Below are 25762 nucleotides of genomic sequence, written 5' to 3' on the forward strand. Positions count from 1 at the left end.
CCAGTCATAGGGTGTGCCTGGGCATGCTGTCTGCTCTCTGTCCAAGCCTCCCGGCAACCGGGTAGCAGGCGCTGGTACTAAACGTGGGGAGGCTACCAGGTGGAGGAAAGAGTTGGAATTCAGCCCAACTCCCAGCCCTACCTGCTACTGAGCCAATTCCATCTCCATAGTTTGTGCATTGGATGCAATTCCAAGAAAAAAAAAATCCAACCATTCCCATAACACTGACAACAGCCAGGGCTGCCTGGAATCCAATCTGGCTCTTCCAGGTGGGTGGCAGGGACCCAAACACCTGGGCCAGCATTGCTGCCTCCTGGGATGGACATCGAAGCCCAACACTCCAGGAGGGCCTGTGGGCGTCACAGGCATCTTCATTGTTAGGCCAAACACTGCCTGTAAAAGAAGCTGGTTTCTGGGTTAGCTGCTGTACAGGGGTTGAGCTGTGACCTTCCGGCGTGGCCATGAATCCAGTCATCTTCCTGATTTGCAGGTCACACGGGGGGCACCTTTCCCTCAGGACAGACAGGGATCAAGTGCACCCTTGAGGTCCTGTTGAAAGGACACAGAGCTGGGACTGGTACCATGGCTCAGTTAGCTAATCCTTCCTTCGCAAGCACAGGTAAGTATCCCAAATGGGCACTGATTCATGTCCCGGCTATTCTGCTTCCCATCCAGCTCCCTGCTTGTGGCCTGGGAAAGCAGCAGTGGATGACCCAAGGCCTTGGGACCCTGCACCCGTGTGGGAGACCCAGAAGAAGCTCCTGGAACCTGGCTTCAGATCAGCTCTCTTTCGGCCATGTGGCCATTTGGATCACAACAGACCCTGTTGTACAAACTTTCATCTCGCATCTCAGACATCTAGAAAGAAGAGACAGGAACATTTACTAATGCTGCTTGGATACCCCCGAAACAGGTAATGGGATACCCCAAAACAGGAATCCAACATGAAGTGGAAAGTGGGCAAGCCCTGCCAGAGACGTGAGATCAGACAAAGGGGCACTTGCAGCGCAGCATGCTGGAACCCAGGCAGTCTGCTCTGGAAGATGGCCGACTCAAGTGGCAGCCTGACATCCTGTGTATAACTGCCCCTCCGCGGACTTCATGAAGAGCCCTCCTATTGCCCTTAGCTGGTTAAATTCCCTCTTTGGCTGTGAAAACTGGCAGCTTGCTTCCCCCCAATACCCCACCAGAGCTTAGATAAGTGATGACATAGTCATGACAACTGGGACCATCTGGAAGCAGCAGCCTGACTCTAGAGTGCCTGGGCTGTGACCTAACTGAGGGCTGGCTGGCTCTGGGGAGGGGCACTCCTGCCCACTGCACATTGCATCTCACAGACAGGAGTGGGCGTGGCAGGGGGAGGGGAGGAAGGGGTCTCTCCCTCAGGGTGACCAGGCAACAGGTGCATCACTATTCTTACCACTCCCTGGCACCCACCAGCTGTGGGACCCCAGTGGAGAGTGAGGCGGTTGGAGTCCTCCCCATTAACTTGTGTGCTCCAAGTTCTCTCTCTTTCTGCTTCTGGAACCACCCTGACTTCCTCTATAAGTCCCGCCTCATCTGAGCAAGCAGTTTTCTCTGAGTTTCGTTTCTTCAGCAGGCAGGAGCCCAGAATGGATGGAGCCAAAATTTGGGGGTTGGGGAAGACTCAGAAACTCAGCCGCCTCTATTTTACTTACTTCAGAGAGAGGGAGAGTTCATTTGCTGATTCTCTCTCTGAATGCCTACACATGCTTGTTGGCACCAGTTAAGGCCAACATGGGGAGCCTGGAACCCAATGCAGGTATCCCCAAGGGGGGGAAAGGTCAACTGCTTGGGCTGCCACTTGCTGCCTCCGGGGGCCTGCCTGAGCAGGGAGGTGGAATCGGGCGGTGGGCACAGGGCTGGGCCTCAAACCCAGACACTGAGACAAGGGGATACAGGTGTCTCCAATTGGCATCTTAGCCACTGGGTCAACAGCCTGTCTCTGGTTGCCCGTTTTGTTCTCTGATCCTTTTCAAGGGATGCATGGACAACAGCCAACAGGTGCACCAATAGGGAAGCAGGGTGCTATTCGACTAGAAAGATTCTGTCCAATAGAGGGAAAGGCCAACAGGGGGAAAAGGCAGGGATGGAAAGGAGAACGTAAAGCTATTCATCTGACAAGGGGGTAATCTCCAAAACATACAGGGGACCCTGGAAAAGTGGGCTGGGGGCTCAAGCATGGACTCCTGCCAAGAACACGCACAAACGGCCAACCCGTACACGAAGAGGTGCTGAGCTCCCCTTGACCTCATGATGTAGAGAGCATCCCTTGTGGACACAGGGCCAGCACGGTGGTGCAGCGGGCTAAGCTGCTGCCTGTGATGCTGGCATCTCATACTGGAATGCCTGTTGGGAGTTCCGAGGGCTCTGCCTCTGTTCCAGCTCCCTGCTCATGTGCCCAGGGAAGCAGCAGATGTGGGTCCAGGCACTTGGGCTGTGGGATAGAGTCAGAGGCTCCTGGCTTTTGGCCTGGCTCAGCCCTGCTGGCAGCCATTTGGAGAGTGGCTCAGTGAGTGGAGGACCTCCTTCTCTCTCTGCTCTCTCCTCTGCCCCCGACACTCAGTCTTTCGAGAAAATAAGTCATTGACAAAGACTTATGGCCACCTGCAGTTGTGCAGTTGGCACACAGAACCCCTGGAATACTGGAGCAGGCCTGTGTCACTTACAGGAAACAAAAAAAGACAGAGAGAGAGACACTTGGCAAAACAGTCCTGGATGAAGCTGATCGTGTCATCAGTGGGTTGGGTGGCACCTTAATTAATTGCTAATTAATTACTAATTCAATGAATACACTGTTGATTTGGTGCATTGTAGCATTGTCTCCAAATAGGAAGTACTCAAGTGGGCTATCCATGTGGGAAATGCAACATAGCCCTATACAGAACTTCCCTGTCCAGGTGGAGTGTGCAAGGGTGAGCCCTGTGGCAACTTGACTGGGCTAGTGAGTCATGTCTGCACATAGATGGGGTTTGCAGGTGTCTGGGAGAGACGGACATGACCATTGGAGACCATGTCATCCTGTCTGTTGAGGGCACAGGTGTGAACAGGAACTCTGAGTGTGGGCCACTTGCTCCAGGGTTGGTCGAGGACATTTATCTTTACTGCCTTAGGAATTTGGTGCTTCTGGCTCTTGCAGAAGCCCTCAGTACATGAGGAGGCATGAAGACCGTGTGATCCAGAGGGATGGGGCTTAGGGTTCAAGTCCAGCTGACCCTGATCAAGTGTCCTGACCTCTTAGAACCTCTGGACCCCAAGTTTATCAGCAGAAGGACAAGAAAACACACCTCACAGGGATGTGGGAATTACATGGAGGAGTAGTCATGTGGATGAACTAAAAACTGCCTGCCAGGAGTTTCCTACCTGGGTGGCAGCACTTGGGGCATCCTCCACAGCTTTTCCAGGCACATTTGCAGTGGGAGCTGGACCAGAAGCAGAGCAAACAGGACTCAAACTGGCTGTCATTGGATACCAGCATTCCAGGTGGAGGCTTAACATACTAAGCCACCATGCTGGCTATAGTTCTAGGATTTTTCTGGAGATACGGATAAAGAATGGCCAAAGGCTGCTCATCTTAGGATTAGTAGCAGCTAGAAAAGTGGAAGGGTCCTAAGCTGTCACATTTCATGCAAGGGGGTGGTTATCTGCTCTGTCCATTGCCATGTTCCCAGCAGCCAGAAGCATGGACGTCACAGAGCAGGTGCTCAATGGCATTGCTGTGTTGATGAAAAGGCACACACATACTCACACACACACATTCATAAGTACATGACACATGGTCATTGCTGTCATTTTTATTGTCATTGTTCCTAACCCTCCCAGGGACCCAGAAAAGAGAGGCAAAGGATTGCACTCCTTTCTATCCACTTGTCATCTCCTTGTCTTGTGACAGAATGGGCAGGACTTGAGACAAGGGCCTTCGTGATGGGAAAGGGAACTAGGCAGTATGCAGAGGGTGGGAGCTAGGAACCTGGGATTCCCTGGCCCCAGGGGCGTAATGGAAACTAGGGGCTGCTCCGGGGAGGCGCAGGTGCTCAGAGGATGATGCAGGTCCAGCTGTCCTCTTTCTGTGGAGTGAGCACTGGTTGGTGATGACAATCCACGTCACGGTACGTCCTGCTAACTCCACTGCCATATCCCAGTGTTTCCACGGGCACCTCCACTTCAGGCTGGAAGGTGGGACACACAGTCAGGGCGGGCAGCTGGCTCCTCCCTTGCAACTGACCAGAGTGAGTGTTTCTACTGGGTCTGCCTCTTTGAGCACAGGCTAACAGGTGCCTGATGCTAGGTCAGGGGCCAGCACTCAGCTAGCAACTTGACGGAGCCCATTCCTGAGCTGTCTGCCTTCCTGGCTGGGGCAGGACAGTATCCGAAGAACAGTGCAGGCCCAGAGCTGGCCCCAGGGTGGGCTGAGGTGGCCATTCAGTCTCCATCCCTTCTGACGGCTCCCCATGGCATCCCCTCCTGGCTCCAATTGGCATTGGCCTCAGACATCCTGTGCCCCCGCCCATGGGACTCCATGCCTGAGCTGATCTCTGAAAGACCTCCACCCGTGAGTGGAAAGATCCAGGTCGGGGTCCAGTGCGACACAGCCCCGTTTCTCAGCTCCCCTGACCTCCCTCCCATTAGCCAGATGTAAAGTGGGGTGCCAGTAGGCAGACTGCTTTGGGCGGAGAATTGCATACTGATTTTGGCATCCATGAAATGAATCCAAGCCTCCCTCCCCACTCAGGTGCCCTGGAGCCAGGGGGCTGCCTGCTCTGAGCCCCCTTTACTTATCAGTAAGATGTGTGTGATGGGAAACCTGCCTTGCAGGGTTGTTGCAAGAAATCAATGAACTCATGAACATGGACTTCAAACTGTTCATGAGCATTGTGAAAAACTATGCTGGCATTTAGGGTAATTTTTTTTTTTACCCAAATAATCTTTTCATTCCCTTTTTCTTTTTCCCATGAACTTTTTTCAGGTTTTCCGTCACAGCAGGTGCTCAGAAAGTGGCCACCATCATGACTGACCACAGACGGCTCTTAGTGGGAAGAACTCTGAACCACAAGAACCCTCTGGGAAGCTCTCAAGTGGGGGGGACACAGCCTGTGGCTGCGGAAGCAGGAGTGGTCGTGAGCTCGAGGGGCAGAAGGTCTCACCGACACGTCCCAGGAGTCCACGGGGGTGCCATTCCATTTTCGAAAGCACGGGAAACTCAGCCATCGTTCAGCTGCTTCTGCCAGCCACTGCCAACGTTCTAGGTTTTCACCAGCCGCGTTTCCTGTGGGGTCAGCTGGATCAAGAATCACAGGCCTGGAAAGCAGAGTGCAGACAGAGGTGGTGAGGGACTGGGGGCCTGCCGGGGAGTCTGGCGCAGGCTGGGACTCGGGTGGAAGCAGGGCAGTGCTCTCTGAGGATATGGTGGGCAGGCGGGGAGAATCGAGGGCAGGCACGTCACGCTGGCCTGACTTCCGTGACAGTGTTGTAGGGTGCCTTTATCTCTTACTGAACCCCCAGGAACTCATGTTGCTGAAGTTGTTTTGGTTGATGGCAGCTGTTTTACCTTCCTTCTCTTAGAATCTGGACCAACCTCTTCTCATTTCCAGACAAGCCCAGAACCTCAGTTTACTCATCTGGAAGATGGGTCTCATCAAGCTCACTTCATGCCTCCACGAGAGGGCAGCATCTGGTATAGCAGCAGGTCCCGGGAGAAGCTCAGGATTTGTGGGACCACACAGTCCTTGCATCCACAGGGCTGCTCCTACATGCCAGGGGAAGAGTCCCTTGCATGGGGATTCAGGGTACCTGGATTTGGCAAGCTTCTTGGTCAGGTAGGACTTGATCGTGGGGTCACTGAAGTCGTAATACTTTTTCCAGTAGATACGCAGGGACTGGTACTTCATGACCAGCTCCAGGACGGTCCGGAAGCCCTCGGCCATGTCGAACTCTGTTTTGCCACTCCCCTGCTCCCAAGCATAGACTGTCAGGAGCTCCAGGGCATACTGTGGTGGCAGCGACTTCTTAAGCTCCTTTTTACACTGAGGGCAGAAAGCACAGATAGAAGAACGGGCTGGCTGAGTTATCCTGCAGAGCGCCCACCCAGGGCCAAGCCCAGAGCATCACCCTCCTTTGTCAATAAAGTTTTTCTGGAACACAGCCACACCTATGATTGCTTTCTTGCAATAAGGGCAGAGGTGAATGACTAGACACAGACCAGGTAGCCCGCACGCAGTGTCTGAAGGGGTCCCTAGCCTGTCCCGTACAGGAATGGGCTCTGGTTAAGACCTTGAACTCTGCACTCCTGCTAATGTGGGCCCCACTGCTGGCTCAACCATGGCTTGCCTCTGGTGATGGCCCAGGCTGCCAGAGCCTCATTCTGTTGTATCTGGCTGACACAACAGCATGGCACCTGCCTCATAAGGGTACTAGGGTACGTGGACGGAGCAGTGCTCCTGGCCTTCCAGAGACCCGCACAGAGGCAGGTAAACTTCCCTCTGGAGGAACTCGGATCATCCAAAACACCAGATGATATGTCACAAGTGATTTCCAAGTACAAAGAGCAGCGCGTGCACAGGCATGTGAGGAGAGTTGAGATCGGAAGGGAGAGAAATACACATGCAGCAAACTGAACATGTTGAAAGGCTGAGCCCTCCTTCCCTCCCATACCCCCTCTTCCCTTTCCCTCTCCCTTCCCCTTCCCTCCCCTCCCCTCCATGCTTCCCTCCTCTCCCCTCCCCTTCCTTCCCTTCCTCTCCCTTCCCTTCCCCTCCCTTCCCTTCCATACCCCTCTCTTCCCTCTCCCTCTCCCTTCTCCTCTCCTCCCCTTTCCTCCATGCTCCCCTCCCCTCCCCTCCCCTCCCCTCCATCTGCTCTCCCTTCCCCTCCATGCTCCCCATCTTGACAGGCAGCCATACCGTCTGGTACCAGTACTTGACGAGGCGGATGAGGCTCTTGAGTTTGGTAGGGCGTTGCTTCAGGAAGTTGCGCTGCAACTCTGTGAAGCAGGTGGAGAACTCGCCCTCCTTCCCCTGGGAGGTGCACTCCTTGATGAGGTCAATGTAGACTTGGGGCTCGGGCCTGCAGTTTTTGGTTATCTGACCTATTTGGGCCGGAGTTGGGGGGAGGTTCAGAGCTTGAAGGTGACAGCATTCCCTCAAGGCAGACTCAAGATGCAGTGCCAACTCCTCCCTTCCTCCCAGCTCCCTGGCCATCCCGCTGTCCCAGCCACCCTGGACCTGCTGGCTCCAGCTTCCCAGCAGTTCAGATCCTGGGAGGCTGCGGGAATAGTGCACGTCCCAGCGCTCCCATCTGAGACCTCCCGAATCATGTTCTTGGCTGCCGGCTCCAGCCCCGGCTGTCGAGAGCATTTCAGGAGCCAAGCAGCAGACAGTTTTCTGCTTCCATCTCTCAAATAACTAAAGAATAATAAACACATCTAGCGCAGGGCACCCAACATCATGCACGGCGCCCAACGCTGGCTGGGTGACTGTGCGCCTGTTTCAAAACGGCGTCAGGCTTAGCGGTTCACCACCGCTCTGACTGCCTGCTGCTCTCCTGGGCGTGGGCGACTCTCTGGCCACTTGGTTCTTCACAGCCCTGTGAGGGCCAAGCAGAACCTTCCTGATTCACACCACCCAGTCCAGAGGTGCAGTGAGCCACACCGCTGGGTCTGTGTAAGCGCAACAGACGCTCAGAACCAAAACAACGGGTTCTGCAGCATCTGACTGGTCCCTTTCTGAGCCCCTTCCTCCTCGCCCTCACCCGTCCCCACCACTGGCCTCTGCCTTGCAATTCCCTCTGCTTGCAGCGACTACCCCAGCACCCAACACAGGAGGTGACAAAGAGAAGGCAAGTTTCTCACTTCCTGGTGTTCGCAGAGCATCTATCTGTCCTGGGCTCCCCTAGGCCAGGGAGCGGTTTCTATGGACTTTTCACTTTGATTGTGGTATTCCGAGGTGCCTGTGCCTCAAGTGGAGGGACGGCTCTCATTTTTAATGACCTACTATGTACCAGGCCCTGTGCAAGGCTCCAAGGTCTTCTACAAGCCTTGATGTGTACTTCTGTGATTTAGACAGACATTAAGCTGTCTGCATCTTTCGCTGAGGGTTGGAGTACGGAGATAGGCATTCCAACCCTCACAATGAAGGGATGACCATGAAACCTGTAGTAGCTGTAGGCCAAATTGATGTGGCCTCCTTTTTTAAAATATATATATTATTATTAATTATATTGCATTATGTGACTCTGTTTCATAGGCTCTGGGATTCCCCCAACCCCTTCCCATACCCTCTCCCCATGGTGGCTTCCTCCACCACGTTGTTTCAAACTCAGTCAAGATTCTGTCATTACAAGCGTATACCAAGCATAGAGTCCAGCATCTTATTGTCCAGGTAAATTCAGCGGTTTCTTGGGGAGACCATTTCTGGTCTGAAGGCAGAGATGGCAGAATATCATCCTGATCAATTTAAAGCCACAACATAACATCAATGACAATTTACCACTTTATGGAATTAATTGACATAGTATTGAATAACTAATATGTTTTAAAAATGCAAGTTCTTAACCACATCCTGTGACTATTTCATTGACATTTCAATTTTAGTTTATACACAGAACCGGCTGCTATACACCTTAAAATGGTTATAGGGTACTATTCAGCTGTCTCGTGTCTATTTTCATTTTAGTATTTATCAGTTTATAGTGTTGAAGCATAATTTTGCTGAACTTGGCAGATTTTAAGATAGTCTAAATTGGCTTATAACTCTAACAAGGCACATGTCAACGATTGAGATGCAGAACAGTTTTAGGAGGGGTGTGCAGAGAGACCTTTAATGCCCTAGTGAGGAGTAACTAATCTTTGTGTCCTACCTAGTAAGGTATGTGTGAGTCCATGCTGACCGTTTCCTGTGTGGTTCTAAGATTTCCTTGTTGTTCTCTGTCTATCTATTCTAATGCATGTGTGTGTGTGTGTGTGTGTGTGTGTGTGTGTGTTTGGCGGGGGTGCTCCGGAGCAACCCTGATGGTCATTGCAAGAGAGGGTGTGGATCCAAAGTTGGAACTAAGTAAGGACCAGAGAAATCTCCTCTCCCTAGTCCCGAAGGAAGTTTATTGTTCCATTTCTGTGGACCACCCAGGGTTCCTGGCTGTTGTTCCGATGACCTTGGATTCTGCGAGGAAGGATTTGGGCTTCTTCCATCCCGTATGATAGATCCAAACGGAGGTGGATGACCTCAGAGTTCTCGGCCTCCAAAGGCACTCCAATCCCCGTGGTCTCTTTGGCGGCCCCCCTTTTTTTTTAAATTCCACTGGCTTTGCCACTGATGGGACTAGCAAGCTTTACGGGTGTTCTGTAAGTGCCTTTGGCCTGCCAATTGCGCCTCTTTGCTGTAAAAGTTGAGGTCCGGATTTGGGATGGGATGAAGATGATACTTAGGACAAGAGATGCTAGGCCCTCCCCTTCACTACACCTGTTCTGCAAGGGTGCTTGTTTGGGTCAAATGCAAACTGCGCCAGGGGCTTGAGGGAGGAAAGGGGGAGGGGGCTGTGCCGTGGGCACAGGATGCTCACCCAGGGCGTCATAGGCAGGTAGCACGTCGAACTCCACCTCCTCCTCCAGCTGGCGGGAACTCAGCACGAAGCTGAGCACGCGGGGGTTGTCCCACTTACTGATGGCAAACCTCACTTGGAATTGCTCCTCTCTCTGGCAGGCTTCCAACTGTGTCTTAATCTCCGTAATGAACTCGCCCCGCTTGTCTAGCTGCTCACGAAAGCTTGTGAGGTTTGTCAGGAAGACCACCAGGTCAGCGTCAGACCGGCCCTTGAGGGCTGTGCCCTTGCCCGAGGAGCCACCCTGATGCAGGAAGAAAAGGAAAATATATTTTGGTATGAAAACTTAGAGACATGGTTGCCCAAGAGATGTCTTCCCCAAATCAGCAAAAATGCATCCTGTGACCAATCATTCATTCAATTGGATTTAGAACACACCGCCCCACCCCTTGCTCCACCGTCAGTAATTTTCTCCCCCAAATAGCCACAATGGCCTAGGCTGGGCCAAGCCAATGCCGGGAGCTGGGAAGCCACACCCACCTGAGTCAACGCCTGCTGGCCTCCCAGGGTCAGTCTGCCTACCCGGAAGCTGGACTTAGAGAATTCCTTGAACTCAGGTGTCCAAGGAATGTGGGCCCCCGAGGGACCCAATGCCAGTCCCTACACTTCTCTTTTAATTCCATCTTCCAGTCCCCCTGCATTATTACCCTGTCCATGCTGGGTGATCTTTATGCATTACTGAATCCTCATAGCCCCATGGCATATCAGGAGTCACGGGAAAGAAAACTGGGCCACGGAGCAGTGCTTGCCCTGGGTCTTCCAGCCAGCAGGTGCCACCTGTCTTCAACATGGGCTTTGTTCATCAGCTCCTGAGACTTCGGGAATGCACCATCCCAGCCTCACAGCTCAGCCACAAAGCATTTACCAGGGCTGTGCCTCTCTGATTTGGATGTGGCTTGGAGCAGAGGTTCTTGGGGGGCTCACTGGGGGCGGGGTGCTTGTTAATAACAGAGATGCAGGACTCACCCCAGAGCCCATTCTAACATGCTGTAGAGGTGGACCCATCAGGCCCCCCACGCCCTCTCTCTGGGACCCGTCACCCACCGCCTGGCCTCACCTTCACCACCTTTGACACCCGCACAGGGTGGGAGGCTCCTCGGAAACATCTCTCCTTCAGGAACGAGCAGATGATGTGCACGGCTTCTTTGACCTGCTCCCGGAAACGCGTGTTGGGCAGGAGCTGCTCTTCAATGAACTTGTCCAGGAGCTTGGCTGGGGTCTCCTTGAGCTCCATCATGAAACAGATAGGAAGCAGAGAGTGGCCAGACTGCCCTTGGAGCTCCGCGAGCTTTATGTTTTCCCCAAGTGGAGTCTGGACTGGACGGTGTCCAGTTTCGGTTTCTCTTCTAGGAGGAGCCGCAGCTGTGACCCTAGCATTTCCTCTTAGGGGAGTAAACCCTTGTCTGACCTTGCTGTGGAGTTGCACCTGTCTCAAACTTCCTCTTTGCTGTTCCACTAACAGCCTAGCCTTACTGCAGATGCTGACGACGTTGCTTGCTCACCCCCCAGCCTCACCCCCCTGACCCCGGGGAGGTCAGACAAAGCAAATCTTGTTCTGCCAACAGTGTGGCCGGCACTGGAGGTCCAGGCTGGGCCTCATTCCTGCGTGGGATAGGAGGAAGTTGCTTTCGGAGAGGATGGGGGAGGGGGAGGCTGCAGGGAGGATGGGGAGGGGTCCCTCACTGTTGGAATCTGACAGGTGAAGCACGCCTGGCATTTCGTGATGAGAACGTATCGCAAAATATTTTAAAGAAGTGAGTCAAAAGAAAGGATTTTGAATGCTTTCATCTTAAAAAAGATAATAATAAAAGGTGGAGGAGATGCGTGTGTGTGCCCCGATTTGGGCTTGGCAGGATGCAAACTTGTATCGAAACATCACACATGCCCTATGAGTATGGACAACTTTTGTAGACCAGGTGTAAAGACAGATTGAGGGGAATTCTTGGTTGTTTTTTTATTTGTTTCTTTTTTGATGTTGATAATGTCATAATATTCCATGATTTTCTATAACAATACATGCATGTTGAAAAAAACACACACACACACACACAAAAAGAGCAGTGGAACCAGAAGTGAAAAGATAAACTGGGGGCTGGGGTGGTGGTGGAGGAGCACGTTAAGCCGCTTGCCTTGCTGGTGTCCACAGATAGCTGGCTTGAGTCCTGGCAACTCTGCTTCTAATCTAGCTCTCTGCTACTGCACCTGTGGAGTTGCTGGGTGGTGGCCTCGGGTCCTGGGTCCCTGCCATTGACATGGGAAGCCCAGATGGAGTTCCTGCTTCCTGACTGTGGCTTGGCACAGCCTTGACCACCGTGGCCATTTGGGGAGTGAACCAATGAACGGAAGAGCGTCGTTTGCGCTCTCCCTGCTACTTTGCCTCTCTCTCTTTATTGTTTTATTTTAAATTTTTATTGAAAAGTTAGATATACAGAGGAGAGACAGAGAGGAAGATCTTCTATCTGCTGATTTGCTCCTCAAGCGTCTGCAACAGCTGGAGCTGAGCTGATCCGAAGCCAGGAGCCTGGAGTCTCTTCCGGGTCTCCCTTGCGGGTACAGGGTCCCAGGGTTTTAGGCTGTGCTCGACTGCTTTCCCAGGTGACAAGCAGGGAGCTGGATGTCCCTTCCTGAATGCCAAGGGCTCTTCATTGGTTATGCCCTGGGGACAACTCTGAAGTGTTTGTGATTGGACCCATTTTCCAGATGAGGGAATGGAGACCTAGGGAGGTGGCCAAGCTTGTACAGGCTGGACTTTCCCCCAAACCTCCACTGGTCCCCAGAACTTTATTTCAGAGAAGGAAAAGAAAAATCAGAATTTTTTCAGCTCGTGGCTGCTAAAATGTGTTTATCTCAGTCTGTTGGGGGCCAAGATGGACTATTAGCTTTGTTTTCTATTTCAGCGCACGACTGATGGTGGCCACCTGCAGCCCTGTAGGAAACACCAAGTATTGATTAGTAACACCTGCCCTAAACACAGGACAGAATGGCAGTGCCCAGTGGCTGAGGCCACCCTGTTCCCAGCTGCCACCTTTCGCCACCTGGTGGCAGGTAGCTGAACTGCAGGAGCACCTGATGCACTTCGTGTAGGGTGGCATTATAGAGAAGCCCACGACAAGGACCCGACGATAAATCTCCCAGTTGCTTCTGATACACTGCCTTCTGCAAGCAATGTGGAAAACTACACGTTAGGGACTGAGAAATTGTCTCCGATTTGGTTGGAAGGACAGAACTGATGCTTCTTTCTGGGAAATGACCACCAACCCTGCCCACATGCCCAGCCACGAGATGAAGAGGCTGTGTGGACACGAGTGCCCATCAAGCTCACTTCCAGAATGCAAGACCCACCCCAGCGAGGCCCCGGAAGTGGAGCCTCCTTGCCGGCTGGCAGGTGCTAGACCACAAAGGAGGTGACCTGTGCTGTTACCCCACAGACAGGAGCCCAGCTGGGCAGCTGCTGGCCTGGCACTGCCCATGCCTGATGTCTCAATCCTATGATACCTTTTAGCCTTGGCTGTGCCTGATACTACCGCCCTTGGGACATGCCCCAGAAAGGAAACAGGTATGCCCTCAGATGGGTAGGCATCAGCAGAATGTAGTCTCATGGGAATGGGGACGGTCAGGTTACCCTGAACCCACCTACACTCACACCTGCTCAAGAAGAGGTCTCCCCAGGGGGCAGGCTCCATGTGGACCCCCCTGCTGCATCTCCAGTGCCAGCAACATAGTAGCTGCTCAGTAAGTACCACCTGAATAGCAGTTAAGTTAGGGCTTGGGGGCAGGCACAGCTTCCAGACACCAGAAAGGAGGGATGGAGACCACCGCTTTCCTGGATGTTCCTACTTTATTGTTGACTATGTCATCACAAAGAGAGGCCACTGTACATGCACCACAGGGCGGTGTGTGTGTGTGTGCAGTCTAGTCAGGGGGCTGTTACGTTTGTCGGGGAAAGCGCGTGCCCAGGCTTGGGGCACCGGGAGCTCACTGCATGCCGATTCCAGCGCCAGTGCCAGCGTTGGGCCTGCGTGACAACAGCCAGCATGCAGTCCCCTATGGGCCAACTGTGGGGGCAAGGAGGGCCGCTGAGACGAGAGCCCACAGGGGACCAAGGCAGGAAGACAGATGGGGGTGCGTGTCGGGGCACAGCGGGTTCAGCCGCTGCTTGCTACGCTGGCATTCCATATCGGAGAGCTGGTTGACTGCTCTACTTCCCATCCAACTCTGTGCCAGCACACCAGGCAAAGTAGCCAGGGACAGCCCAAGAGCTTGGGGCCCTGCATCCCCATGGGAGACCCAGAGGAAGCTCCTGGCTTAGGCCTGGCCATTGTGGCCGTCTGGGCAGTGGGCAGCAGGTAGACGGTCTCTCCTGCTTGTCTCTTTGTGAATCAATCAATCTAAAAGCAAGGCAGTTAGCAGCCTGGCAGTTCCTGCCTGCCCCAGCGATGGTAACGGGCGTATACCTGGAAAGTGACCGCCAGGGGGAGAAACGAGTCCTTCAGGGAGCAGGTTGGAGGCGGGCGGGGGAAGCTGTAACTCGGGGCGGGAGTTGTGTCAGCCCTGGTCTGCTCTGCCGGCTTCTATAGAGAATAGAGTGGACCGCGGGGCGGCCCTCCACGGAAAAGGGGTGGGGTAGTGGAAGGGAAGCCTGTTCGGATCCAGCCTCCAGTTCATTGCAATTTGTGAACCGCCTGCAGCCACTGATGCTGGGGTCTGAGCTCTACGGGGCGTTATGTCCTAGGAGGCAGGGCAAAGCGGGTACAGGAGATGGAGACAGAGACTTTGGGGGTTCAGAAGGTGGGATCAGGCAGGGACGTCTGCCTATTTAACTCGTGTGAGGTAGGGAAAGTGTCGGAGCTCAGCCTTCCCCCCATCCCACATTCCGGGGGGACTGGGGCATAGAAGCCCCTCCATGGGACGTCTGCAGGACCCCGGGGTGCTCCCTTGTAACCCTCTGGTCCTGTCCCTGGAGGGGAGCTGACTTAGGAGGCTTGGTGCTTGAGGTTCAGGCTGGTCGGATGGGGTCCAGGCCATGGTGGGCGCCCCCTCCTCTTCAGGTATTGTTGGGACTCCCGGTGGGAAGGAGAGCGTGGCGAGGGGAAGGGTGGATGATGGAGAAGGGACACATCAGGGCGCTTAGGAGCAGACGGCCCGCGGGAGAAGGTGACAGCGGAAGAGGCGGGTGATGTCCTCCCGGTGAGGGGGCAGGGGGTCACCAGCTCCTCCTGGGGGCTGGAGGGGAGCAGGCTGCTGAGCCCTTGGTCTCTGGCCCTGCCCTGGGGGTGTGCTTCAGGGGGTGCAGTGGGGACCCACATATACTCGCCTGGGGCCTTCAGCAGACATGACACACGGAGGGACACTGGGCAGTTACTGACCTCTCCCTTCCCCATCCCTGCTGCTCACTCCCAGGGACCAGAGAGGCGCTGCAGGCCAAGCCTGGGTGCCAGCATCGGGGGAGGAGGGTGGGGAGCAGCAGGTCTTTGGCAGCGGAGCCCAAGGTGGAGGGCGGCTGGGCACGGCAGTGGGTGAGGGTAGGAGAGGCACAGAGAAAAGGGGCTGGGGCTAAGGGCAGCTGGGGGGCATGGTTTCTAGTCGCTGGCCACGTGGTTCTCATTCTGCAACTGGTGCCAGCGCTCGATTCTCTTGTCCTTGTTCTTCAGACACTCGTACCAGTGTTTCAAGCGCTCGCCCTTGGCCGAGATCCCCAGCTGGCAGCCCCCTGCGGAGGGAAACAGCAGAGGGGGAGTGGAGCTCAGGCTGCAGCCACCTGGGGTTCACAGTCTAGACCTCTGCGGGCGGGGGTGTGTGTGTGTGTGTGTGTGTGTGTGTGTGTGTGTGTGTGTGTGTGTGTGTGTGTGTGTGTGTAGGGGGGGGGTCTCTGCGGGCGGGGTGCTCACCGATGTAGTCGTTGGACTTGCCAATGTCGTAGTCCCAGACCGAGATGTCCAGAGATTTTTTTGCCAGGTCGCTGTGTTTGATATCATAGAAAAACTCCTGCATGCAAGCAGACATGTGATCACCAAGAGGTCCCGGGCAGGCTGAAGCTGGGTGTCTGGAGCCAAGGTGGTCCCCGGGAAGCCCCATCCAACACAGGGTCTGTGGAGCCGAGCCCCGTGGCTATTGTTGTGGTGGTGCCAGGGAATTCTTGGAAACCAGCCAGGGCGGCATTCTAGGACGGCCGGCCTGCTCTGAGGCAGCTGAGAGGACTCTGCCCTTGCTTCCAGGAGCTTCCGGAGGGGGCCTTGCAGTTTAGGGAAGGAAAGCAGGCAGAGCTGATTGAGCCCTCACTTTCCAGTATTTTAAAGAAGCAACTTTTCTGCCAAGTTACAACATTCATTTGTGTTTGATGTGGGAACAAATGGGAGCAAGGAAACCTCCTACAATCTACCCCAGGACAACCAGCGGCAACACGGGCCCATGTGTGCAACAGGTGCAGCAGACAACTGCAGCCCGAAGGGGCACTAAGCGTGGACATGTGCAGGGCAGTGCGTCTGTAGGGGATGACGCTCAGCTGAGTCCTGACAGAGGACTGAGAGTTCACCAGAGAGGAAAGAGAACTGGGGGTGGTCCCGGAACAGGAACTTAGGGACCTGAACGCAGCTTCGGGGTGCCCGAGGTGTGTATGTGTGTGTGTGTGGTATGTGTGACACGTGGACGTGATGCCGCTGAGGGCTGACCATCCCATGGAGAAGTTGGAGAGTCCCTGGGGAAGGGCTCCCGCAGGGGAGTGCCAAGGCAGATCCGTGTCGCACGGAGCATCCCTGTGCTCAGAGCAGGTGCAACTCCCAGAGACGCAGGTCTAGGAGTCTACTGCCATTTTTCAAGCTTGAGATCCCGGGGCCTGGATCAAGGCAGCAATGACAAAAACACACAGGAAGAAGTGCACCCACGGGAGACGGGATGGGACCTTGTACAGGACACGATGCACTGAAGGGACACGGGACGTGAGGGACAAGGCAGTGTGGCCGGGTGGATGGTGTGGGCGACAGGGCCATTGTTGTCTCTAGGAACCCCCAGCGTGCTAGACTCTGAGCTGGCCGAGGCACCGGGGACGATTTAACTCCAACACAGCTGTCTCTAGCCAGAGTCCTCCTCTGTGGGCTTTCATCTCAGACTTGATTCCCTCCAGTGACAGGAAACTCACTCCCTCTCCTATAGGGAATTCAGGCTGCTCTACAGCATAGCGTTTGGGGTGTGATTCCCAACATTCTAGTAGGAATTTGTTTCTTTCTGAGAACCAAGGCATGACCATAAAAAGGAGCCCGAGGTGGTGGGTGGGCAGTCTTACCTCGTTAAATTCAGGATTCAGAGTTTTCTTTTTAATCTGCGTCTTGTGTTTGGCCCTCTTTCCCATGTCTGGTTTTAGCCAGCTGGTGAGAGACACACGAGGCCATTAGGGACGGAGCTGGTGACCATGAGAAGCCCACCCCCGCCCCCTGGTCCCAGAAGCCCCAATGGTATCAGGGGAGTGAGTAACTGGCACAGATCGCAAGTTAAGCTGACATCGATAAAGACTTGTATGTGTCAGAGCGTGGGCTTGGTTAGGGCTCACGCTGCATGCGGCCCCCTGCGTGAGCTTGGTCCTCACAGCAGCCCTGGATGGCCACAGCCAGGCCCCCTCATTTCACTTATACAGAAACGAGGGCCCAGAGAGGCTGAGCCACATGCCCTGGGCACACAGCCTCACGGACCGCATTGAGGGCCATGCAGGTGGCGTCTGGCATACAAAGCTTTCTGGCCTCTTGGGCTGACCTCCCCCCTTGGGCAGCTCCTGGGGAGCTGCTGGACATGAGGACAGAAAGGAGAGGAGACGGAGTTGATGGCTGTCACTCCCCTGCTCCAGAATGTTTGGCTTCCCTGTGATCAGGTCAAGTTCGAAATCCTTAGTGTGGCCTCAAGACCCTGAGGCTGCTTGGGTCCCTGGTTTGTCTGGGCCTCAGTCCCCTCTGTCCCCCAGGGCCTTTGCACATGTGGCTGCTGCTGCTTGCCAGGGTGTTTCTCAGAGCAGACACAGGGCATGACGCACAGTGGGTGCTCAGTCAGTATTGGAGGATGGGGAGTGAGTCATTGGAACGAGGCTGGAATGTGAGGATTCTGATCTGGGCTTTTCCTGAGAGCCACCTGTCACATGGGCATAGCCTCGCCATGTTTCAGGTTCTGGAACTACTAGGGGGGCAAATATTTCTCTCTCCTTCACAAAGATGAAACTGAAATTTTTACTAAGTGTCAAGCAAAAATAAATGACCTAGAAAATCAGAATGACCTAAAAACAAATGTGGATCTGATTGGAAGCCGCTTAATGGCTGCTTGTCCTTCACAGCGGCAGCAGCCTGCAAGCCGTCCCACTCTCGGTTTTCTGGGAGGGCTGCATGGAGGGGCGAGGGGATGGGGGCCATGGTTTACCGCTTTGCACGGGGCTGAGCGTTGATGGGATGTGGCACAGTGCTCTGTGGGTCAGGTTCAAATCCATATTGCTCCTAGAAGCTGCCTCCTGCCTGGCGTGTGTGCTTTGTGAACTAAATCCTCACTTGGAGGAAACCTTAAGCCTGTGTTGGGCTGTCCATTAGCCACTGGCTTAAGCGACAAATGCTCTTTTCTGCCGTGGGAGGCAGAGAGGGAGGGAATACCGGGCAAGAGATGGCATGCTGGCTGCTTTGCACCATGAATTAGACCAGGGGTGGTGGTGGTTGGTCATAGCTATTGCAGTAGATGCTTAGCGAGCACTTATCATGTCCCATGCCCCAGGAATAGGGTATCTGTCCCAGCTCAGGCTGCAGGGGTGATGCTGACCGATGCTGCTCCATGTTGTCCAGGAGGCTGTTATCAGGGACCCTGGGTAGCCCCAATCCTGATCATGGGAGATACAGGGCTCCTATCTCCTACGAGGGAGGCTTTGTGCTCCTGGACCTCCTGGATTGAAATGTCTGTCCTGCAGCCCAAGACCCTCGTTGCTCACACTTCCTGTCTTCCCTTCCTCCTCCACGTGGCCCTGGCCTGCTGCAAGGTCCACATGGTCCCCTCTGAGCTTTCTCCTGGCCCTTTCTGGTGCTCCTTGCAGGCATTTCCCCCAGCTTGCCATCGCATCCCCTCTGAGGGCTGTCTCCACTCTCTATTTTATATCGGGGCCCAGAAGGGTTATGCTGCAAGCATAATCCCAAATCCAAAAACACTTCCAGGGTCAAGCATTTTAGGCAAGTCACCCCTGAGTCTCTTGGGATCAGGGAATGACTGTATGTGTCCATTGTGCCAGGGAAGGGAGCGAGGAGAGAATAAGCAAGGAGTAACACTGGCGACCAACTCCTTCCTCCTTGTATCCCCACATCCGAGTGTCTCCCTGTGGATGCCCATGATGAATCCCAAAATACCAGGATTCCCAGGGCCAGCATCAGCAGGCTGCAGACAGGACACAGCCATCGGATCGACCAAGCCTGTAGCCTCGGATGACCACCTCTGAACCCCAGCTCTGCTGTGTGACTTGGGGCAGGCTCCTTCCCCTTTCTGGTTGTCAGTGTCTCGGGGACACTGGCCGCGGCTCTCTCTGGGGCCCACATCACGGACACGAGGCATCGACTCACAGCTTGACGAATGGGTCTGAGTAGCCGTTGGCATCCATGGCCGCCAGGTGCACGCAGCGTATGATGCCCACGATGAGGCCACCCTGCTGAGTGCTGTACATGAGGGACACCAGGATCTTGCCTCGTTCCTCTATGTCCCCGATTCGCTCCACCTGCTACATGAGGATGAGGCGGGAAAGGAAGGCAGTGAGGGTCAGGGAGGCAGGGGCCGGGTCTTGTGGGTGGCGGGCATTAGGGAAAAACTCCTGGAGCTGGACCAGCTCCACTGTGAGTAGCACCATGGACAGCAGACAGCCCAGCCTCTGGGAAGCCAGGAGGGCCGGTCTGAGGCATGGGACAGGGCTTCCTCCTGTCTGACCTGATTGACCCAGGCCTGGACCTTGACCCTGGCCAGGGCTGCACCCTGGACCTGAAGCTTAGTCAGAGGCCCAGGCTGTTTGCTTGATCTCTGGCAGACACAGCTTAGCTCAGACAGCTGGCCTGTGTGTCCCCCGAGGGAGCTGCTCCAGTCACTAGGAACCCATGGGCGTCCTGGCTGCTGTGGGAGGGTGAGGACGCCCCCCACCTGGGAGGCCCAAGGGGACAGTGAGCCAACAGGTGGATGGTGTGGGAGGAAGAGCAAGGCAGGGGTTGGGGGCAGCAAAGAAGAGGGAGACGGCAGGGCAGCCGGGAGGCGGCACAGACCATGACAGTGACTTCCAGTCCCGCCCTGCACTCACCTCCTCCTCATACAGGGCCATGCCGCGAGCCGAGCCGGTGGTCCCCGCACGCTTCATCTTCAAGGAGGGAAAGAGAAGGCAAAGGAGAAATCACCTATGGGGTTCATCTATCTACCCCACGCAGCCCACCCAGCCCACCCAGCCCTCCTGCTCCCAGCATCGGGGCTGAGGTGGGACAGAAGGGGTGTTCCCCCTAAGCTCCCAGGACACCCTGTATGCCCCTTTTCTGCTAAGAAAGCTATTCTCAGCCCCCAGGCATGGTCTGCTTCACCTGTTCTGGCTGAATGGCACAAGCGCCCAGGAACCAACCCACCAGATGGGCCTCTCTGCATGGTGCCTGGGAATCTTTGGTTGGACTCAAGGCTCTGAGGTCTGAGAAGCATAGTATGAAACCAGCCTGCTGGCTGCGCTTTCACTTTGCTACAGAGAGCTTTGCCACTCAGACCAGCACTGGTCAGGCAGGGCTGGTGGAAGGCCGAGGGAGGCCACAGACCCCATACTCCAAGCCAGCATCCGTCCTCTCCCCTCCATAACTCCCATAGCCTTTTGGTCGCTCTCCCCCTGACACCCCACATCCCTGACCCCATCCCCGACCAAGCTCAGACCAAGGCAGGGCAGCGCCCGGGGCAGGCAGGGCAGCGCCGGGGACAGGCAGGGCAGTGCCCGGAGCAGACAAGGTCACTTACGGGGATGACTCGCTCCAAGCAGATATTGAAATTCTTCCTTTGGTTGGGTTTCAGCTTCTTGAGGGAGAATCTGGTCTCACCGATGAACTCATTGTGGCCAAATTTGTCCTCGTCACAGACTGAGATCCTGGCACAGACCCGGGGGCAGGGAGTGGAGGTGGGGAGAGAAAGAGGAAGTGACACTGAGCCAGTGTGGTGGAGGACGCTGGAAGGAACATTTTAGCGCCAAGGTTCTGGGTACGGCTAAGATCAGGGTCAGAATTAGGGTTAGAGGTGGACAGAAGCTTAGGGTTAGAGCTGAGGCTGGGGTGAGGCTTCAGTTTAGGATTAGAGCTACGTCTGTGGATTGTGGTTAGAAATTGGAATAAAGCTAGGGTTGGGGTTAGGGTTTAGAATACAGCTAGGTGTAGAGTTAGGTTTAAGGTTAGAGCCACACCTAGGGTTAGGGTTTGGCTAGGACATAATACTAGCCAGATTATGGCTAAGGCTAGGGTTAAGACAACTGTTTGGGTTATGGTTGGCATTAGGATTAAGGTCTGAATTAGGGTTTTAGACCTAGGGCTGAGATTAGGGACACACACACACACTAAGGTAAGGGTTGGCCTGCTGGTGTTGGTTTGGGTCACTGGTAGACTTAAGGATTAGGGTTAGGGCTGGGGTTAGGTTCAGGACATTCAAATGACTTCAGGGTTGTCACCTCTCTTTCTTTGCTGCAGTCACTCGCACACAGCAGGTGCACACACCCATAGCCTGATGGGCCTGTACTACAACCTCCCTCACAGTAAGATACCAGCACCCTCAGCGCCTGCTATGTAACCTTCCAGCTACTCCTGACTCGCGGACAACGGCCCCATCCAACCTCTGGCCCCAGCGAGTCTGGCGCCTTGCTGCTTCCGACCTTCTTGTGAGCAGAGCCACATGAAGGAGCACACACCCTATGGATAATGGCTGTGTTCCCCTAAGTTTCTTCTGGAAGCATGCACTGTTTGTGGAAAGCTAAGGCAGCAGCTCTTCGGAGGAGCGGGCCCTGGCAGCTGCGCCCCCGGGGTACCTGAGGGTCTTCCTTTGCATGTCCTCATCCGTGATGCCGTGGTAGACCAGCGTCTCATTCCAGACAGGGTTCCGCGTGTTGCGCAGGGTTTTGGTCCGCAATTTGTTGGACTGGAGCCCCGGGAAGAGGGACAGGCAGATGTTGGCCTCAGTGGGGAGCCCGTCCTGGAGCCCCAGCCATGAGCTGGGTTTTTATTTGGGGGTGGGAGGAGGCGAAGGCAAAGGGGCAGGAGCATCTGGAGTATGGCTGCCCCAGGGCATGCTTGGAGAAGGAAGGGGCACCTTTGGGTAAAGTGGTCAAGGCGGGCTCTGCGTCCCCCAACCTTGTACACACAGTCCCTGCCGTAAGCCCATCTGGGAGGTACAAATCTGAAACCCCTTCCTTTGAGGGGAAGAAAATCCCTAATTGAAGGAGGTCTGAGTCCCAGGAAGGAGCTGGGAGGGTGCCTTCTGATGCCCCAGGAGCACCCCCATTGCCTGAAACTCCCTGGAGGAGACGGAGTGTTCCTCGTGTCCTTGGAGTCCCTCCCAGCTCCTCCTTAACCACAGCATGGGCTCTGCCCCCACACCGGGGAGGGGAGCAGCCCTGGAGCAGGTTCTGTGCTCAGACCTTGGGTGCCTGCCAGGGCGCAGACCACGCAGTACCTTGCTGGCTCCCGGCAGGAGGTGCAGCTTCACGTAAGGATCGGCCAAGCCGTTGGAATCCATGGGCTTCAGTCCCTGCAGGAGAGGGCGGCAGGGTGAGGGCCCAGGGCTGGCAGGCAGTGGGCATAGCCCTAGTGTCGGCTATGCCCATCGGCCCACCCCGGGAGAAGAAGAGGCTGCAGCACTGTGCAGAGGGTCCTGGGAGGAGGCAGAGAGGGCCGGAGGGGCAGCCCTGACCGGCTGTGCCACCTCGGATGAGTTCTCAGCCTCTCTGAACCTGAAGCCCTGAGATCTGTCTCCCCATCCAGCCCCCCGCACAGTGCTGCATTTGCACTGAGGCAGATGTGGGGTGAAGGTGGGTCATTGCCCTGAGCCAGCCCCTGCCCCAAGTTCCTGGGGCTCACACACACTCTGTGCACACATCTCACCACGGGGCTCCCCCCAAGCCCTGTCCCCCGTCTTAGCACAGACACCATGGGGGGCCCTCAGAGGATTGAATCTGGTAAGCCAAGTGACCTCAGGCTTAGACTTTCCAGGCCTCGGTTTCTCTGTCTGTATCATACGGTGGATGCATCCCTGCCTCAAAGATGCCCAGGCAGACAAAGTGGCACTGGCCTCTGTGTGTCCCTGGAAGTGGGGCATCATGCACCTGCTGGGATGGCTGATCCGTGGCAGGTGCTCAGGCATGCTTGAGGAAGTTGGGGCTTGGTACAGGGGGCTAGGTGTGTGGCGTGAGGTGTTCCCTGCTCAACTGATCAGCCAGACCTGGCCATCTGAAGAGCAAATGAGCAAGGTCTCTCTCCTTAAGATTAATTTATTTGAAAGGCAAAGTAATGGAGAGGGAGAGACACAGAGAGAGAGATTAGCCAACTACTGGTTCACTCTCCAAATAGCCACAACAACTAGGACTGAGCTGAGCCAAGTCAAAGCCAGGAGAATAGAACCCCATCCAAGTGTGGGTCCAGACACTGAGCCATTCTCTGCTGCTTTCCCGAGCACATGAGCAGGGAGCTACATTGGAAGTGGAGCAGCCAGGAATTGAACTGGCACAGAGACGGGCCTTTAGCACACCGGGGACTCATTCCCCAGGCACTCACTATAGCTACCAACTGTCCTCTTCTTCCCACTGTCATGGTCACTGCCACAGACAGACAAGGTCCAGACAGGCCAGGCAGACAAGCTGGGCCTCCTTCAGAGATCCCGCTACCCCACCAGCCAGGCCCCCTGGCCCATACCCACCTTAGCTTTAATGATGGTGCATTGCAAGGAGCTGTTGTCCTGGTCATACAGTAAGCTGAACTCCAGGGCGCCCAGGGTGGCTGCAGGAACCAACAGAACCCTCATTCAGTCACTCAGCACTTCCTGAGCCATGAAACTGCGCAAGACGGGGGACTCCATGCCTGCCCTGGGCATCCATCCCAGCACACCTGGGTTCTTCAGCACACCTGGGCCCCTCAGCACACCTGGGCCCCTCAGCACACCTGGGGCCCTCAGCACACCTGGGTCTGCTCATCATTGGTGCACCTGCCTGCTGAATGGCTTCCTGTCCTGCTAGACTGGCAGTGCCATGAGGGCGAGGGCTGGCCTGTTGCATGGCCTGCTGCATTCCTGCTGTGTGCAGTGCAAGGCACGCAGTAGGTGCTCACTGACAAGGGGTTTTGAGGAGCTCACGGAGAGCTTACATGACCTTGCCATGGCACTTGCTGTGAGTTTCACAAAGCTGACTTATTTTGCAGAAGGGATACATGAGGCTTAAGCTTTGCTGCCCACTCTGCCAGCAAAACTCTCCCCCTGGGTCCTCCTGTGGCTGGCACCTTCTCGTGCTGCTTCTCCAGCCAAATGTCTCCTCCTCAAGGAAGCCCTCCCTGATCTCTCCATCTAAAGCAGCTCCCCCACCTACCCATCCTCATCCATCATATTTTATTTCCTCCATGGTTCTCTATTTATTTGAAATGAACTTGCTGGTGTGTTGTCTCTGCTGCAATGTTAGCTCAGCTGGGCATTTTTTTTTTAAATCCTGGTGTTCCTGATGGTGGGAGGAGAAAGCAGCATGGGATAGGCTCATTAACAAACTGCCTGGCTAAGCCATGAACAGCATGAGGGTAAGAGGGTACACTCCGTCCACTGGGGTGCGTGGGAGGAGTAGTGGCTGCAGGCCCAGGGTGAGGACCAGGATGAGAAGAGATGGGGAGGTACCTGCAGCGCAGAAATGAACCACAGTGGGCGGAGATGAAAGGGGTAGATGTGCCCTCTCTCCTCCAAGGCTGCAGGACTGCTGCTCCAAGGGCGAGCCCAGGGGGCAGAATGGGCAGTTGACACCTCACCTCTGACCCTATGCCACAGGCCACATGAGCTTGGGCAACTCCCAAGAGCTCTCACAGCCCATGTCCCAGTCTGCAAAGTGGGAGCCGCCAGAGCGTCTCTTCCCAGGTGCCCGTGGAAGACCCTGTGAGCTGCAGTGTTGTACTGTCCATCTCCCAGCACGGTCCGAGGGCTCAGCAGACCCTGTCCCTGGGAGCCGAGGCTGCAGGGGTGCAGAATGCTGGCTGACACAGGCATTCTGAGTTTTGGAAACCTGTGCCCAGGAGGGTCTCAGTTTGCCCTCTGCTGGCACCAGAGCTCCTAAGCTGCTTTCCAGTGGAAAGGGAAGACGTGACGATTGCAGTCATGGTCATGGCTGACAGTCTGTTTCTTCTGGGGGTAGGGGCGTGTTCAGACTGCTTCTGCCCCGATGCACCTGCCAGCCCCACCTTCCTCCAGTTCCCTGTGTGGTCACCAGCCACAGCGGGGGAAGAAATATCTGGTGTGTGTGTGTGTGTGTGTGTGTGTGTGTGTGTACAGGAGAGGGACCCAGTATAGGACTCAAAGACACATGCAATCACGTAGTAAAAGGCCAACTTTGGGAGGTGTGTGATAAAGAGTTGCAGGTCTAGGAAAGCATGTGCACCCAGAAGGTGACCTGGGAGTCCACTGCTATCTTCTGACAGCACAGGGAGGATAGCGCACAAGGCCACCGAGCAGCACACTCCACGGCCACTGAGGCAGCCACGCTGAGGTTAGCAGCATGTTCCCAAAGCACTTCTGCTCTATGAATCTCACAATTGCATTTTAAGAAGGGGTAATCGGGTAATTGGGCTTACAAAGTGCAGCAAAGCAGGAGGTCTAAGAGGGCAGCACTGCCCCGGGGTGGTCCTCAAAGTGACTTTTCCCAGCCTGTCACCTACTTGCTTCATCCGAATCATAGCTGTTGGTTTCCTCGTCCTCTTCCTCCGGGGGCGGCTGTTGGCGGGCAGGGGTCCCAGCAGGCTGTGGGACTGCGGCAGAGACCTGGGAATGGGGGCCCGGTGGATGGGCTGCTCGCTCGTCCCTGGCTCCAGCTGCCGAGAGGCCCCCAACTCCTCCTGTCCTCTCCTCCCTGGGTGGGGCGGCGGTCCCTGCAGAGCCAAGGTCACCAGGCGTCACCTCTACAGGGAGACAAGGCGAC

At 55.3% G+C, this 25762-nt stretch overlaps 2 protein-coding genes across 2 annotated transcripts in view; both read right to left on the reverse strand.

The window, feature by feature from the left end:
• Positions 1 to 3800: 3800 nt before the first annotated feature.
• On the reverse strand, positions 3801 to 10909 carry OAS1 (2'-5'-oligoadenylate synthetase 1). Its single transcript, XM_040986960.1, has 6 exons — positions 10670 to 10909; positions 9574 to 9856; positions 6921 to 7105; positions 5812 to 6044; positions 5166 to 5319; positions 3801 to 4190 (listed from the first exon to the last, which is right to left on the reverse strand). Exons 1-6 carry the CDS (start codon positions 10847 to 10849, stop codon positions 4056 to 4058), a joined length of 1170 nt encoding a protein of 389 aa, XP_040842894.1. The 5' UTR covers positions 10850 to 10909; the 3' UTR covers positions 3801 to 4055.
• A 4282-nt stretch (positions 10910 to 15191) lies between these two features.
• The window catches only part of RPH3A (rabphilin 3A), a 29819-nt gene continuing 19248 nt past the window's right edge, over positions 15192 to 25762 (reverse strand). The window contains exons 10-19 of the mRNA XM_040986847.1: positions 25503 to 25742; positions 23518 to 23597; positions 22279 to 22353; positions 21635 to 21744; positions 20584 to 20710; positions 19898 to 19954; positions 19179 to 19333; positions 16892 to 16973; positions 15501 to 15597; positions 15192 to 15322 (exon numbers count right to left, since the gene is read on the reverse strand). Coding sequence (XP_040842781.1) covers positions 15192 to 15322; positions 15501 to 15597; positions 16892 to 16973; positions 19179 to 19333; positions 19898 to 19954; positions 20584 to 20710; positions 21635 to 21744; positions 22279 to 22353; positions 23518 to 23597; positions 25503 to 25742 — 1154 coding nt within the window. The remainder of the gene's footprint in view (positions 15323 to 15500; positions 15598 to 16891; positions 16974 to 19178; positions 19334 to 19897; positions 19955 to 20583; positions 20711 to 21634; positions 21745 to 22278; positions 22354 to 23517; positions 23598 to 25502; positions 25743 to 25762) is intronic.

Source organism: Ochotona curzoniae, unplaced genomic scaffold (genome assembly GCF_017591425.1).
Source record: "Ochotona curzoniae isolate NIBS_2020 unplaced genomic scaffold, NIBS_Ocur_1.0 contig_46, whole genome shotgun sequence".
In the NCBI taxonomy this organism is placed as follows: Eukaryota; Metazoa; Chordata; class Mammalia; order Lagomorpha; family Ochotonidae; genus Ochotona; species Ochotona curzoniae.